An 18,519-nucleotide genomic window follows, 5' to 3' on the forward strand; every position below is an offset into this window, starting at 1 on the left:
AGGACTGCTTACAACATTATAAAGTCATCTGAAGTAAAATCATAATGTTCAAAACACCACAGTTCAAAATAAATCAACAATGTTTTGCAATTTATTGAACCAAATAAATTATTTCTGTAATGTAATAAACTGAATTTATATCAGTTTAAAATTTTTAATTTGTTTTGTCAATGCCTGCAAAATGTACAAATTATCCAATTTGTTTTAAACAATCACCCTACAATGAGAAAGATTTCAAAATCATGCAAAATTCCTAATTTGCTGCTTCACTTTTGAAAATATTTTTTCCAACTGGTTGATTATCTTCCTAATATGGAAACTGGATGTGTATATCAATGATTTTTCTCTCACACGCACCATTCCTCCACATTTGGCATCCTTGTCCTTCATGAGTTCAGCTGTGACTTCCCTGACTTCTTTGATGAAACGATCTGCTACACCTGGCTTGGTGTGAAGAAGTGTCACACACAGATGTACACTAGAAAAGGAAAGGGGTAAATATTGTAATGTTATTTAAATTTATCATAAATAATCATCAATCACAGCGCAAAAACCTAATTAATAAAACCACGGTATGTATATCTGGATGTAACTATTATATTCACTCCATTCCATTTTCTCACTGCTGCAGAATGCCAAAACATGGGATGCTTATCTAAACCTTTCTTAAGTCAAAGTTTCTCAGCAAAGGACTCTTCCTCTTTACGAAGAGTCAAAGTGCTCACAACTTTCCTTCTAAACTTATGTCTTACAACATTTTGCACTTTTTGCAGCAACTTATTCCAGCATTGGCAACTATACCACTGTCATACTATTTTGTAGCTATTAACCCAAAATGCTTTTTTTGTTTGCATAGGAAGTGAGCTTGTCACATGATCTACTGGTTTATCATTTCAATAAATTTTGTAATCTACCATTTTTATTTTATGGCAATTTGACATTCAGATTCACTTCTTACTGTAATGCTAATATCACAAGTATTGTAATTATACACTGATCTGAACAGAATGACAGGTTGTAAGGGTTGAGGGAATTAGTGTTACAATTAAAAATGCTACACCCTGTTCTTGCTTGATGTAGTGCTAAGTTACAGTTATCAATATATGTTTCAATTATTGAAGGAATTAGGACATTTATTTTTTCCTATATTTAGAAAATGACTCAACTGTTTATGGGAGCTCACTATTTATAAATAAAATCAAATTGTTTACTCCTAAACTTGGTTCAGGCAGTTTCACACACGTTGCTATATACACCTGCAGTACATTTGAGGTCAACACCTTTGAACAAGTTTCAGTGCAAGCATTTGTCAACCCTATATAAAAGGTTGTTTTAAATAGAAACTCCTAATGTCTGATTTAGGACATTTCCTCTGTCAGTCAAAAATCAGTCTCAATGAACACATATAAATGTTAATGCAAAAAGTTGCTGCTAAGTTTGTGTGAGTGTATTAGCAAGAAATTAAGTAACTGGATTTGAAAATGTGTTATGTTTCTGATACACATTTTTGTGGAATTACTTGTCATGTTATTGTGGGGTTTCTCATATAGAATAAAACCAAAGGAAAGCACTAAGTATGTATGGAAAAGGAAAAGGAAAGCATGAAGTATGTACCCATGATACTGGCCTTAAAGACAGGACCCCCAAAATGGGATGCAACACATTTTATAGTCACAATACCACCCATCTGTGCAAGATGATCTGTTTTCAAGGTTAAATTCTATGGGGTTTAAGAAGGGAAAATACCAAAAATTACTGTATTTGCATTTAATTCTTTACTCAGTTATTGATATAAAAAAATTTGCAATCGTTTCATCTCAAAATAATTTGACAGTTCCAAATTAATGTTGACTAACTCTCATTTTCAACGATTAAAAAGAAATTATCAAGCTTTAGAGTGTGGATTTCAAATGTTAAGCCAACAGGAGCCTCTTTATGCCTTTTCTATAAAAAAAACATTGAGTTCATACACTATATGGGTTTCTGCACTATAAATGGGTCTGTGAATTATTAGGGCATGCTAGAAAGCTATGCATCCAAATTAGCTGGGTTTGGTGCAATAGTTTTGACAAATCTTGTTTACAATGTGTGATGGATGGATGGACAGACAGACACAACAAGATCAATATGTCTTCCTTCCTTGGGACATAAATACATGAATGCACATCTTTGATCATGAAGTCATTCTGTACATCTGCAATTTGATGACTGCATCAACAGCTCTATCAAAATAGATCAACTAAAATATGTATAGATGATTATTAATCTTGTAATATTCCTACCCACCTGGATGGAAACTGTAATGGGTTCAACATCCAACCCCTTTCAGAGAGAGCATCAGACAAGCGGAAAATGTTAAAACTTTTGGAGCCAATTGCCACCAGTGACATAAGGGGTTCTCCTAAAACTTCTATACCTGGGATTTTTCTTAACCTGCAAAGAAAACAATGCCAATTTATCCTTAGTAAATCAAAGGAACTGGTCATAGTCTCAATACAAGACAAATACATGGACCTTGATGAAGCAAACAACAAAAAGACTTAAGGATTCTAAAGGAATTTAGTTCTTAGAACATTCAAGAAAATAAAACACTTTGTGGAAATTCTCTCTGCAGTTTGGAGTGTGCATAAGCAAATTTGCCTGTAATACTTGATATATAAGGATGTTGCAAGACATCACAAGTCTGTTAGTTCCAAGTACAATGTCAATCTGATTGGCCATTCAGACCACTCGGCCACTCGGGGCCCCTTTTCATTTTTGACTTACATACATCATAACAAATCTTATGGTGAAACCCAATGTTGATATGACCATCCATTCAGCAATAATAGATTTCAAGAAGGTTGCTGTGGTGGCCATATTGGATATCAGATCTGTATAGTTTTCATCTGGGACCGACCAGATATCATAATAAGTCTTTTACCTTTTACTAAAAACCCTATGTTGATAACACTAGTCATTCAGCACGAGTAGTTTTAATGATGTTTTCATTGTCAATTAGGTTGGTACCATTTTCATTCAGGACCAACTAGACATCATAAGAAGTTTTCTTGTGAAAACTCTATGGCATATTGCTTTCCATTTAGATGGAGTAGCAACGAAAAGATTTTCAAGCTGGCTGCTGGTGGGCCATAATGGATGTCAAATTTGCAACATTTTCATTTAGGACCATCTAGATATCAAAAGTAGTCTCTGAGTGAAAATGCCTCGTTGATATAACTATCCATTCTGGAGGAGTAGTTATAACAAGGTTTTCAAGATGACAACTGTGGTTGCTATCCATAATGGGTTTCTGAGTGGTACCATTCTCTTATGATGGTAACTGCTTGGAAGGAGTACAAAATGGGCAAGTCATCTACGAAGGCATGGAAGAAAATGAAAGGAAGGCTGCACCAAGGATGAAAAAAGCCAAAAGAGGGACAATTATACAAATACTGAGAGTGAAGTCATGGAAGTTTTATGGCAATCCTCCATGTAGTTTAGAAGAAGCAGTGATAATAAACTTTTGTCAGATGGATGGATGACAGATGATGGACAACAGACCATCCCATCTCTTCTGGTCTAAAACTAATAGAGCTAATAAATATTGGATACAAACTTTCACACAGTATCTTGTGATGGATTTTGTATCTGAGTGAATACAGTCTGACAAGTATTAACATGGGCCATGTAAACATTGCCCGAGATGAACCAACTTTTATAGCCCATGCAGAAGCAGATGGTAACTGCTTGGAAGAAGTACAAAATGGGCAAGTCATCTATGAAGGCATGGAAGAAAATGAAAGGAAGGCTGCACCAAGGATGAAAAAAGCCAAAAGAGGGACAATTATACAAATACTGAGAGTGAAATCATTAAATGTATGATGGGAAGAAGATGGGCAATCATTATATCCACTGTGGAAATTCACTTTCAGCGCAACTTTAAAAAATTTCTTTTATTTTCCAATGTTTATTGGACAGATATTAGGGCTGTTCCAGTAAAACATATACCCTGCAGGAGGAAGGCACTTTCAAACTCAACCAACCCACAACAGAAGTAATTTAAAAAAATTATGATCCACCGTGAGATGTGTTTTAATCGAAAAACACTGCCCCCTACAGAAGCATATTTTTTAAACATGATTTCTGGCTATGGGTTAGTGGGCAGTAGAAGCGATTTTAATATTGGGTTGGGGACAGAAGCGATTTAAATGACAGCTGGCTGGAGGTAATCTACTCAATTCTTATAGATCATATAATCTACTGCATATTTTTATTTGTATTCATTCATTATAATCAATCTGTTGTCATTTTGTTTGTCTGATACTGTGAAATCACAAATTTTCACGGTGGCTTATTATCTGTAGATGTCATTGATCAGTCCCTTAATACCTACTAATTTAACATCTATGAATACAGATTTTATATATATTTCTATTCTAATACAGAAATCATGAATTAGTATCCTAACCAAACTGTGTGTTTACTAAAGTGATCACTATGTCTTGCTCTTTTTCTTTGCTCTCATGCATGCTGCTTTTGATTAGAATAATAGCTAAACCTTGTATTGCTTTAAATGTGTGGTCAGATTCTATGATTCCTTGTTATTATTTTTTTCAATAAATGTTTTGGTAAACTTATAATACATGATTTGTCAGAAAAAAACCCACTGATGCCTGTGGAAGTGATGTTGCATTATTTGTCTACTTTTACACTATATCATTTCTTGTAAGAACATCTTTATCAGTTACCGATGTCTTATTTTTATGCCTTGTTGCAAGACTAATATAAAGTTATAAAAAAAATATAGCAAGTCAAACATTTTTATATCATAAGTTAGATTTTAAAAAATGGATGAAAGTCCAGGAATCATTTTTCCCAGAGTACTCATAAATTCAATGTCATTGCAGTTAACTGTATTGTCAACAGCATCATCATCACTGATGGCCTAGCAGTAACATTCTGCACTTTCAGTCCAGTTGTCACAGGTTCTATTTCCCATTTCTAGTCTTTCATATGAGACTTATACTCATGGCCTGAGGGGCATTCATGTCAGAGTGGTATAAGATGCTGGTCTTGTGATACAGATCTGAGGGGCTTCCAAGGCGGTAGTACAAGATGCTTGTCATGTGATTACTTGCCTCCAATATGTAAATGAGAATGTTGCCAGTTACTTGTGGAAGGTCAGTTGGTTCTACATAAGTGGTGTTTGGTGTCTCAAAAGGACTTGGATTTTCTTCAGCAGTAAAATTGGCTGCCATATATAGATTCTCTTCATCTGAAAATGGTGTAAAGGCCATAATGATCTACCAAAACCCGAGATCTCATGTCTAAATGACTTCGGCTGTTGGAGATAAATGTCAAAACAACAGAGGCTCCATGTGCCCAAGTGTACTAAGGTGCTTGCTTTTACATCACTTGAACATCTCACCAAGTGAGTTTGTGTCACAGATCAACCAATTTAGGTTGGTGGTCTTTCGGGGTTCTTCCTCCACCTAATATAATATTGTTAAAAAATAATAAAAAAACCAAATCAAACCAAACTAAATAAACCAACTAATCAACTGTGGCAACAGCAGCAAAGGTACTAGTCAATCATTTTTGCCACAGCTGTATGAGTTTATAACTTTTGACTCGAGTAATTTTTGTAGGCCTTTGAATATCGTCAACAATGCCTTTCTGACAGTTACCTTAAAGTCATCATCAGTTGGTACAAATGGATTTTTCATGGTGAGCATATGAGATGGAAAAGTCTTGAGCACTCCTGCATCACACACTGCCGAAAAGTTTACATTTTAGTTCACATAAAGTTTCTCTAACAATGTCCATTGTTCCAGCTAGAACTGTTATAACTTATTCAAGCTATATTCATTGATACCTGGAGAAATGCATCTGTAATAAATATTTGTAACAAAGTATGAGGATGCATCAATGTTTTTCAATGATGCATTTGAATTGAGCAACAACCACAATCACCAAACCAAAAAATAAAATTATTCACATCTTTCAGGCAGAAGTAGTGTATAATCATAATCTGCCAAAAGATTTTTCAATTTTTAAATTTGCCAAATATTTTTCCAACCATACTGATTCAGTGGACATTTCACCAGAATGGACAGAAACAGACCAGAAGGTTAAAATCGATTTGATACATCTTTTAAGTAGCTAAATTCATATTGGTTTAGTTAACTGTACACCCTTTATTGTCTTCCTTTTGATGAAATTTCTTACTGAAGCTAAGAAAATAATGTTGCACACATAAAAAAGAGGCACACTTCTACTCATTATTGTTTTTATTATATTTCTCCATTCCAGCCTGTTCTTATGATCTTGTCCCCCCACATACTGTGTCTTGTTTATGATACGTATCTAAATTTCTCACTTACTTTTCCTTCTACTATACAACTGTTCTGTGAATATGCATATCAGTGTGAAACGCAATGGGGAGACTAAATCCAAGATTGAAAACCTCTACATTTCTGGATGTATTCTGCTTGGATTCCATATTTCTGCACAAAATTCAAGAGTTCAGGACTCTCTGCACTAATTCAGTTCCCAATGTAAACCTGTGCAAACACCATGATATTAAAATTCAGTAACTTAACATTTCGAGTGCTCATGATCAAATTTGTATCAGTATAGACACATCTATGACGACAGGTTTTGTGAAAAGAAAACCATAAGAAACCGCACCATTTTCTGGATCTATACAAATCTGAAATGTGTGCTTTCAATACTGCACCAAAGAGTCAGCTGCTGATTTCAGTAATAAGTCATCCAAACTCAGGTCTGTAAAGGGACGGAAATTATGTTAATAAAACAATGTCCCTCAATTTTTTCAGTTACAAGTAGGACAAGCTCTCAAAAGATTGTTTTTACTAAAATCTTACTTTCATTATCAACCAATCAGGGACAGTCAAACCCATATATACTCTATTTTATCTTCACTGATTTATAGTATGGTTCTCGTTCTTTCACATCTGTAGTAATGTGAGTCCTTGAACAACTCTCAATGGTTATAAGCCTTTTTTGACTATGCTGACTGGACACACTGTAAGATAATGTTCAAGTAAAAGAAATACCATGGGATAACCAGAGACCAATAAAGTTGAATAGTCAAGTTATTTTCCCTGCAGGGATGATGCCAAGATTTCAGGATTCACTCTAAGTTTTATGTGTGTGTGATCTCCAATGAGGAAGTGGTTGCGGGAGGAATAGCCATTGTTAAATATCACCCTAACACTTAAATATCTGTCACTCTTTCTTACTGTTCCACTCTGTTAAGGCTTTACTGAAATCAAAATACTCAAAGAGATGTCATCTCTAGTTGTATAGCGATTATTAATGTGATGTCATTGGGCATGGTCACGTGGTTGTGGTGGGGTCTTGGTTGGGATGGCAGAAAGACCATAGGCTTACTCCATATTTGACAGTTAATTATGATTTTGTCAAAAGAATTAAAAAATTTCTAACAATTCAGTTGGACTCAGATACTTGATTCATAGTCAATGAACAAGTTCTAAAACTGATATGTTTATTTTGGGGCTATGTTCCTCCATCACATTCAAGATTTGGATATACCAAAGGTGAAATTAGTACAGTTGCAGCCTAAACTACTATCATTGCTACTTCAAATGTTATTTAATGTGAGACTTTAATGCAAGAACTCATAGCTTCAGTCATTTTTGGGTTAAAAAATTTAATTTCTTCTCAAACAACTCAATTTGGTTCAGATTACATTGCTTTTTAATGATACTGTGAGAATTCTTGATGTGTAAAAATTGTACAAGAAATGAACAACATCAGATCAGAAAATTACTTGCACTGGGAAAATACTGATAGGAATATACAGAAATAATGATATTATTATTTAAGTAGAATATGTGGTGACAATACAAGTGCTAGTTCTACAACTTTGCAAAATACATCTTGTACAACTATTCTGTTGTTTCTAACAGCACTGTAATTTGGCAATAATTTCTGCCCACTTTTTACTTTAGTCCTTTGCGTATTAATAGTTTTAGATTTTACAATACTAAACACATTTTACCTTTTGACAATAACATATCATTACAAATATTTAGATTGCAAGAAAATAGAAGTTACAATTTTATTAAAAGCACTGGTACCAGTAAGACTAAAGGAGATGGTAAAAAAAAAAAAGATTCAGGATGAACAAATTAGTAGTGTAGTAAAGAATCCATATATCAGAATGACATCAAGTATTTTTTCATCATTAGTTAATGACGCTGCTTAAAAATGTTGTGTACTAGATAATAGACTTTTTTATTTATCCAATTTGTAATACAAATACCAAATGATGGCATGGAACCAAGTGCCAAATGGTCTGCAGAAAATACCACCATGATCAAAATATACATAGGAAGAACCGAACACAAACAGGAAAATTTGTATCCATCTTGCTTTGAGTTTACACAGATCAGTCAGTCTCTTATGTTTAATGTCATTTAATTTTTGCACATAGAGAGCATGTACTTCATTTGGTCATATATCTGCATGATATAAAAGTTTGTCTCTTTATTCTTTTGTTGCCATAGTGGTTCTGCCAACTAGAGATCTACACACACTTAATTATGTTGTATGGGGATTCTTTGATGTTTCCTATGAGCATTAATCTGTTAATTGTTTCTGAATTTAATATGATCCTCCTCCTCTTTGTACGAATATTATTCTGTGCTGTGAACTCCTTTCATTGCCTGCTGTCTGAAATGCATATACATAACTAGCTCGAACAAGTTACTGTTCTTTATGGTTGTGCAATTGTCAACATCTCACAGGTATGGCCCCATGGGTATTTTCTCTTGGATATCTCTGTTCCAAAAAGAACAGTTTGAACTGAAGGTCTCATTAGGATTTTAAAACTAAGAGTCCATGGCTCCCATTTTGGTAAAAATATGAGTCCCACCAGCAAAAGTTGCATTCCCCTCCCAGAAAACTATGCAAATTATAAGAACTATTGGTTGCCAGAGTTTAATTTCTACATTCAGTATAATACTGACATAGCTCTAGTTTGTCCATCAGAGTGAGTCTGAATGTTTTTGATCCAAGGAAGGTCTTATTCAAAGCACTAAGCTAGGCATCACACACTTTCTTACACTTTGCTACTGTCCCTTCCAAACTATCAGTTCTGGCAACTTTAGCACTCTCCTGAATCTCATTACCATCTTCGTCAGTTTGCCGTCGAACCCCAAAATACTCATTCAAGTCCAAGTCTCTACGTGTCATGATTCTGAGGTCACGTGCACTGCTTATTCCGTTACACTTGGAAATGAACAAAATAATGAAAGCTAAAGTTGTTTATTTGATGTACTGTTATAAATGACCACATGTACATCTCTGGGTCTTTCTGCTTCTGAATTCTAGCACTGTAAATATCAGCAGATTTTCCCACCCAGCTGCCAGTCAAAGCCTTTGATCCTGCCGCTCAGCTACTGCAGCATGTTCTTTTGATGTACTCTTATAATGGTGATGACTTGGGGGGGGGGGGGGCTTTCAGCCACTAAATTCTGTCATTGTAAATATCAGCACAGCTAACTGATCAACACATTTTCCCACTATGCAGGCGACTGAAGGAGGACTGGCAAGTCTTTGAATTTTACCGCCCATCTAAATAAAAAAAATTCGCGTCCAAATACACATGATTACAAGCGTTTCCAAGACCTCTGTCAGTTTTCACTAGCATGAACTCTGCCAAAGATTCACTTCCTTGCATCAGTGCTTTGCTGTCTCTTATGCCAGATTTTTCTCTTCCATCATGATGTATTAGGGTTTCAAGGGTTTTAAGTCCAACATTCTCACAGTCTGCTTGTTCAGACATGGGTATCTTGAATAAATATAACCGGCATATTGTCCATCCAACACGTACATCGGACTTGCACTCAGCATCAATTTTGGGCTCAAAATCACACTCTGGTATTTCCAGTGACATTTTCCCAATGTCCAACAGACCGATATACATGAAATTCATTGTCATCAGAGCTATCACCAGTCAGTATTTGCTGACTGAAAACGTCATCTGAGGACAAACCGTGTTGTGATTCAGCCATTTTGGTTTCCTGTGTGGCCTTTATTCGAAACACGCATTTGTAAAACTTCCATCATGAAACTAAGGCTAAAACTACCATAAAATGCTTGTTCTAGGGCCAATGAACCAATCAAATTTAGTTTAACAGCCATTCATGTCGAACCGAAGTATCCAGAGATCTGGATGTCGCATCAAGTGTTGCGAGACAGCTGCGGCAGCGCGAATTACGTCGCGAAATGCATTTTTCAAGTTAAAAGTTTAATAAAAATTGCATACTGCACAAAGCACATTTTTTATATCCGTGATGCTGACATAATTTGCTAAACATGTATCACTGCTTTAAAAGTACATTAATTCGTACAAATTACGTGCACTCGCGTGTACTGGCATCATTTTCTGATCCAATGTTTTATTCACGTTAGACCACTAAGAGGGGGTTAGATGCGATTTTAAATATATATTCTTTTTTTTTTCTGACAACCCCACCAGCGATCTCTCATTTTCTTAACACAAACCAAACTTCCACTGTCATTATCAAAATAGTTTGAAACACAACCTCCTTTAGAAGTTTTTTTGAAGTGCCATCCCCAGGGGGATATATGTTTTACTGGAACAGCCCTTACATACAAGCCTTAGGCAAAGACAAAAAAAAACAAACCAACAGAGAAACAGTTCTGCACAGCAAATGATGAATAGTACACTTTCCAAAATGGCAGACCATATGTTGTTTCATGCAAAAATGGAGGAAATTCATCAAGATTTTGAATGTAGGTTATGACGTCCATATAATATGACAGAATTCAGCTTTTCATCTCATTCTGGGTTAAAATATCAGGTGCATGCATTCAATATATGCACATTATATATTCATACATTTATAGATTCATGCACATTATACATAATGAAAGATGGTTTAAAAAAAAGTAATTACATAAATAAAACTTAGAAATATAAGTCAATTACCCCATAAAATTTGTTTTTGACCTTTCAAAACTCAAAACTCTGCTAAATTAGATTGAGAGTCCCTGGCTCCCACATTATACATTCTGTTTTGAGCATTGATTCATTTATGTATGATATAGTTTAACCATATAAAGACTGAAACACCAAAACAGTTCTGGTCTGGTGTCCAATGTGGACATATCTGAACACCAGATCAATGCATAAGATTAAATAGGCATGTAATAAAACCTCAACAAAAAAAAGAATACTATGCAATAAACAGCAAGCAATAAGCATACAGTTGCCATGCATATAGAATACTTACTCCTGAACAATGTATCTCGTTGTGCTGATTATTTTCTTCGTACTGTCCACATATCCATCTTCTCCCATGTACATCATGGCTGCCCAGCAAGCTGCTATAATAGCACCAGCACGACTCCCTGAACAAGATAAATCACTGTATAAACATAAATGTTAATGTCAAGGTCGGGTTGGGGCTAGGTCTAAATATATTTGTTTTCTCCATAAATGATATATAAGATTTATACAATACAGCAGAAGAATAAAAAAATCAATCATAACAAGGAACCCCCAAATACTGACCAATATTTAAAATAAACCTTTGTTTCAATGAAACAACATAAACAATTATTAGAACAAACTTATGGTCCCCTCAGTAAGACTGTCTTTGTGAGTGTCGATATCTCAACTTCAATTATATATTTTTCTTCGCAAGACTACTTGCAACTTTTCACAAATTATTTTTGGAATAATATTTTAATACTTTTTTCCTGCTTGATTCTGCAGAAAAACATGGTAACTCCATCCAAAGTTCTAACTGATATCAACTTACATACATATGATTTTTGTACCTCTGACAAAGACCTTTATGAAAACATGTTACATACATATGATTTTTGTACCTCTGACAAAGACCTTTATGAAAACATGTTACATACATATGATTTTTGTACCTCTGACAAAGACCTTTATGAAAACATGTTACATACATATGATTTTTGTACCTCTGGCAAAGACCTTTATGAAAACATGTTACATACATATGATTTTTGTACCTCTGGCAAAGACCTTTATGAAAACATGTTACATACATATGATTTTTGTACCTCTGACAAAGACCTTTATGAAAACATGTTACATACATATGATTTTTGTACCTCTGGCAAAGACCTTTATGAAAACATGTTACATACATATGATTTTTGTACCTCTGACAAAGACCTTTATGAAAACATGTTACATCATAACCTTCTTTACTTTAAGTGGTCACAGACAGAATTCACTGTATTTTAGCTCAAAGTAAAGACAGCCTTTCCGAAATTATCAACTCCTCTTTAATACAATGACGGAAAGAGTCTGACTCTAATTTTTAGTTAAATGCATATCTTAGCTTTAACTGAGAGTAAGAGTCAGTTTTAATATACACTCCATCTTTTATATTTAATTTGGTTAATTTTATAAAATGAATTTCCCAATTCTCACTCACCTGATTCAATATTTTCACTGAAAATCCACCTATTTATTCTGAATAATTTTCATTATCTTTTTCACTTGAACTTAGAAACCCTTCAATACTTTCAATAACATATTTTATACTGGGATTTGAAGGATTTTATACAATTCAATCTTTTTCTATTTATCAAATTTGAAATAGCCTATCAAAATTCATTTAAAAATGATAAAGACTGTGAGAGTAAATTTAAAGACATAATCATAGTGGTTGTGATGATGGTGAATAATCATGATGATGGAAGTATGGCAGTGGATAATGCTAGTTACCAAGTATACTCACTTATAAGTCGACCTTTTCTACTGTACACATCTGTTTGCATTATGGTACAACTAGTTACTGTTTATCTAAAAGGGTAACTTAAGTGTGATAAAATGTCCTAAAATAACAATGACAAGTTTTGTACCAATCATCATTTATAGCATGTGTATCTATCAACTTATTATTCAATTAACCCATGAACTCCACTGGTGGTGCCGTTTTAGTGGCGACAGTCGTTGCTGATTTTTATGGTGGAATGGGGTGTGGTTGGTGTTAAGTGATTTGCTGTAATTATTTACCTGCCAGTGTGGGAGATGCATAGACACCACCAGGCCAATCAGTCTGTATAAACCACTGATATTTCCTGTAGTTTCTATTCAAGTACATTATCACAGATGAGCCCTTTGGTGCAAAACCATACTGAAAAAAAACAAACAAAACTCAAACATATAATAAGAACCCATCAGGCATATAATATGAATAGATTACTTTATAGAAAATGTTCGAAATTCTGGTATTTTCAAATGTGTTATTTGTAAAGAATGAATAATAAATCTCATATACATATAACTGGTATTTTCAAACATGATACTTGTAAAGTGTGAATAATAAATATCAAACACATGTATCTGTAAAGTATGAGTAATAAATCTCACATAGTATGAATAATAAATCTCATAATATGAATAATTAAATCTCATACATGTAACTGTAAAGTTTGAATAATAAATCTCTACAAGTATCTAAAGTGTGAATAATAAATCTCATACATGTATCTGTAAAGTCTGAATAATAAATCTCATATACAAGTATCTAAAGTGTGAATAATAAATCTCATATACATGTATCTGTAAAGTGTGAATAATAAATCTCATATAGTATGAATAATAAATCTCATAATATGAATAATTAAATCTCATATACATGTACCTGTCAAGTGTGAATAATGAATCTCATATAGTATGAATAATAAATCTCATAATATGAATAATTAAATCTCATTAACATGTACCTGTCAAGTGTGAATAATGAATCTCATATAGTATGAATAATAAATCTCATAATATGAATAATTAAATCTCATATACATGTATCTGTAAAGCTAATACATTGATGATTAACTAATAGCATCAAAGAAAAGAACACAAGGCTTCTATAAAATTTGTGATACAAAGATGATCTTGTTCTTTGCTCCAATACATTAATCAATAATAGAATGTTGATTAAAACAGTTGGATTGACCCAAAGGATAAATAACTGAGTTTATGTAATCATCAATAAATCATACAATTATTGGACTCATGAGATAGTTGGACAAATAACAGTTGTATAAATGAGACTAAAGTGCATCGAGAGAACAGGAAAATTTGATCATAAATTATGTTTCTATGAGAATATTTACCCCATTACTTTAACGTAAGGAAATAATTTCTACTACCACCCAAATCCAGTATAACAAGACAATTTTTTTTTGTCTTTCCTGTCTCTGTACAAGATACCATTTTTAGACGGAGCAATACATTAATATGGATGCTCACATCTCATCAAGATCTGTGGGGGAGCCAATATGTGAAGCAAACTCATTGGTGTGGGATTAGTCTGATATGCAGGACTGAGAGCCCGCTGTATTCAGGATGAAAATGCCACTGTTGATCTATCATCATTCCTATCTTTAAAGGTAAAAAGATGCTTGATCACAGTCTTCCTGAAATACCACTTCAGAGCTCACGCTGGGTCCTGTCCATGATCTTGAGATGAAGTGTCCTGAAGAGAAGACAATTATTGCCAATAACTAATTCCTAATGAATGGAAGCCTGTTCCTGGTAATGAAAAGAGGGGACTTCATCAGAGATACTGATCCAACATGGCAAAACTTCAAGAAGAGGGGTCCACAATAAGAAAGGTATTGCTGATTTTGCCTGCCAAATGCCAAAGCAGTAAGGAAGCAGGACATATAAGATAAGTGAACTAAGTAAGCTCTTGAGACCAGTTTAAATGGGGATTTTTTTCTGCCAGATTAATACCCATAAGTTCTACTTGGGCAAGGATCCAATACCATTGACCCCGTGGAATTGAAAAGAATAAAGATCAGATAGGTTTTAGGTTTGTTTGATATACACTTCTCCATGATAGCACAGTATGTCAGTAATTGCAAAATGGTAGGTTTAGTTGTTATTGGTGCTAACCGTTTCTCAATGACGAGTTGTAGGAAGTTAGTTCTTGAGGTATGGATGACTACATTGGTATAAAATGTTCTTGAGCGTTCCCCTAAGATTATATTCCAATTCCTTTCATATGCCTCTAAGGTGGATGGCCTCCTCACTCGAGGGATTCTCCACCACTTTTTCTGGAAACTGTTGGTTCTTAAAGGCATATTTAATAAGATCCAAAGGTGCAGGTTCTATAACTCCGGATTGGGGTGAAACACCTGTCATTGTGGTTTCTTAATTCTGAGAAGGTAATTCTCTCAATTCTGGCAATTCTGTTGCGATTGATGAGGCAGCTTCAATAGTTCCCATTTGAGTGTAGTATTCAGGATAAGGAGACACTCAGATATGCTGATTCGTGTATTCTCTTCCAGATCTGAGGTGCTGAAGAGTGTATGTATTCTGCCATTCCAATGTATAGAAAGAGCACTGATTATCCAGGCCTTTTGTGTCCAGGACTGGTGAGAAAAAGGTTGACATTTTAGCATTCCATCTTGTCACCAACAGGTCCATCAAAGGTTGATCCCACTGAGTGTCTATTGAGTGATGAAAGGAATGAAGAAACCATTCTGTTTATGTCAGTTCCTTCTTGCAGAACCATGAGTCTGCTAAAACATTAGCCAGCTTAGTAAATCTTGAACCTTGAACTTAAGCATGGATTGTTTACAAGGACACCACTTTAGAAAATCCCAAACAAGAATACAGAGGTCTGAGTACTTGCTCTGCTTTGCTGTTTGAGATGAGTGACTATGATGAAGTTATCGGACAGAAAGAGAACTCCATTCCCCTGTAGGTTCTCTAGCTACTAATGACCGATATGTAATAATGATCTTCAGGAAGCCATGCTCCTATGGTAATCCAAAATAGTAGAAGACTTGCTCGCCAGCCCTCTGTGTTCACATCCGTAGTGATTGTGGTTGTCTGAGGTTATGCTTGCAGAGGTATCAACAATGCAAGTCCAAAAAGGAAGCCTTCAAGATGCAACCTCATACTATTGTAGATTGTGTGTGTGTGTGTGTGTGTGTGTGTGATTTGGATTGCTATGATGTCTGCAGTGTGGAAGTTTATAGTGATGTCTAGCACTGGGGCATCATGCCACAGACATGTAGCATGATGTCCCACCCAGTCACATTATCCTAACACCAGGCCGACCAGTCCAACACTAACCTCTTAATGCTGAGCACCAAGCGAGGCAGCTATCAGTACCATTTTTACAAGTCTTTGGTATGACTTGGCCAGGGATCAAACCCACGACCTCCCACATATGAGGCAAATGCTCTAACCACTTGGCCACCGGAGCAATCAGCAGATTGTGAGAGCTGGCTCAATAATCATAGGTTCGGTCTCCACTTGGACCATGTAATCATTGTTATAGTAACCCAATAAAGCAATCAAAAACTAGACGTCAGCAACTGCACTGAGCAAAACTAAGCCAGCAAGGAAATTATCTAGCAGATGGATTGCTCCACATAGGCACGGAACCTACCATTTCATGAAATTCAGTTCTCATTCCTGGGGGACACATTCTTTTCATCTGAACTTTGATTCCAGACCTAGCAGAATGAATCTTGAAAGGGTATGAGGTTGGAGATATTCTTGTTGACAAGGGGACTGCATTTGCATAGTCGCCACAATGGATGGCATTAGGACCCTTTGGTGCATTCCATTGCAAACCCAAGAGTGCAAGGGTTGATTGAATGTGCTTAGGTTGAGGACCAACTAATGAGTACTGTGTAATAGCTGCTGAACTCTGGCTTAGTAGGAGAGCAGAACATGATACCTTGTTGGGTCCCCATGACATCATGGTAAATCTTTCCCAATCAGCCATGAAAGATGGGAGCTGTCTCCCTAATGGGATCTGTGATAAAGATGGCACTGGGGACCTTCATGTATGTCATTCAGATAGGGATGGTCTCGTCTAATTCTGGCAGGCGGTGCTCCTCATCACGATCAACATTAGAACCAACATCCTGCTGATCATGACAGGTTTTCTTTCTTGATACCTTGGAAAAACTGGACAATTTCAGTATCAGTTTTATATTCAACAGTCCTCAATGTTGATCCAGTGCTGAACATTGTTAAGTAATTTCAAAATGTTCTTTTAGTACAGCTTTAGTCCTTAGCAACATGAATTTGCATTTTGCCAGATTTAAGTCACTTTAAAACATCCAACTTATCTTTGCAAGAATAAACTTTTATTTTCACAGACGTATCCATTGAGAGAATAAATGTCTCAATTCACAATTTATCCAAATAATTTAAGTGAGCAGTATTCTGTCTTAATTCACTTGCAAATATAAGTAATACTAAATTCACTGATAAATCTAACTGATTCCACATCAAAGTGACACATAAATGTGTTAATGGACTTTGGATATCGTGGCTACATTAGACAAATGAGCATCCATTAGTGACCATCACTTTCTCTCTGGTGACATGACAATGCACTCTGGGCTGCATTAAGCACACAAATCACATAGTTCTGCACAACAAACACCAAAACCAGATTACAGAAGGTCAGTTTACTGACACTTGAACATACACAAGACATGCATGCCACCCTTAATCCTTTATGTGATTGTTTTCTTCCTGTCATTAAACAATGACCTACTGCATCATTCATCAGGTATGTTTACAGAATTTAAGTTACTGATCTATTGGAGTGACTTTAGTGCTAAAAGAAATTTTGAAAGTCCTGTGTACCATTACCAGATACAAGTGCTGTTAGGAATCCAGCTTCTGACATTGAATACAACAGTGGCCTGTTTGGAATCCAGCATCTGACACTGACTGAATACAACAGTGGCCTGTTAGGAATCCTGCATCTGACACTGAGTGAATAGATCAGTGGCCTGTTAGGAATCAAGCATCTGACACTGACTGAATACAACAGTGGCCAGTTAGGAATCCAGCATCTGACACTGACTAAATACAACAGTAGCCCGTTAGGAATCCAGCATCTGACATTAACTGAATACAACAGTGGCCTGTTAGGAATGCAGCATCTGACACTGACTGAATACAGCAGTGGCTTGTTAGGAATCAAGCATCTGACATTGATTGAATACAACAGTGGCCTGTTAGGAATGCAGCATCTGACACTGACTGAATAGATCAGTAGCTTGTTAGGAATCCAGCATGTGACACTGACTGAATCCAACAGTGGCCAGTTAGGAATCCAGCATCTGACACTGACTAAATACAACAGTAGCCTGTTAGGAATCCAGCATCTGACACTGGCTGAATACAACAGTGGCTTGTTAGGAATGCAGCATCTGACATTGAATGAATACAACAGTGGCCTGTTAGGAATCCAGCATCTGACACTGAATGAATACGACAGTGGCCAATTAAAGTACAACACTGACTAAAAAACATGTTCTGGAGATGTCCTAATCAACAACAGTGGTTTTGATGGGGTCCATACACTTACTGTGTTCCAGAAGGAATCACATTATAGCGAAGTATATTGTAACAGGGGAGAACCATATTTACCACCTCTATCTTTGTCCAAACTCTGACTTCTACATGACAGGTATATGAGTACATTC

At 35.5% G+C, this 18,519-nt stretch overlaps 1 protein-coding gene across 1 annotated transcript in view; it reads right to left on the bottom strand.

Annotated features, from left to right (window-relative positions):
• The window catches only part of LOC149802604 (sphingosine-1-phosphate lyase 1-like), a 98,539-nt gene that overhangs the window by 10,976 nt on the left and 69,044 nt on the right, over window positions 1-18,519 (bottom strand). Inside the window, exons 12-15 of the mRNA XM_089951889.1 lie at window positions 13,061-13,181; window positions 11,292-11,409; window positions 2,287-2,433; window positions 358-478 (exon numbers count right to left, since the gene is read on the bottom strand). Coding sequence (XP_089808015.1) covers window positions 358-478; window positions 2,287-2,433; window positions 11,292-11,409; window positions 13,061-13,181 — 507 coding nt within the window. The remainder of the gene's footprint in view (window positions 1-357; window positions 479-2,286; window positions 2,434-11,291; window positions 11,410-13,060; window positions 13,182-18,519) is intronic.

Source organism: Sinohyriopsis cumingii, chromosome 3 (genome assembly GCF_028554795.1).
Source record: "Sinohyriopsis cumingii isolate HCF-2022 chromosome 3, ASM2855479v2, whole genome shotgun sequence".
NCBI lineage: Eukaryota > Metazoa > Mollusca > Bivalvia > Unionida > Unionidae > Sinohyriopsis > Sinohyriopsis cumingii.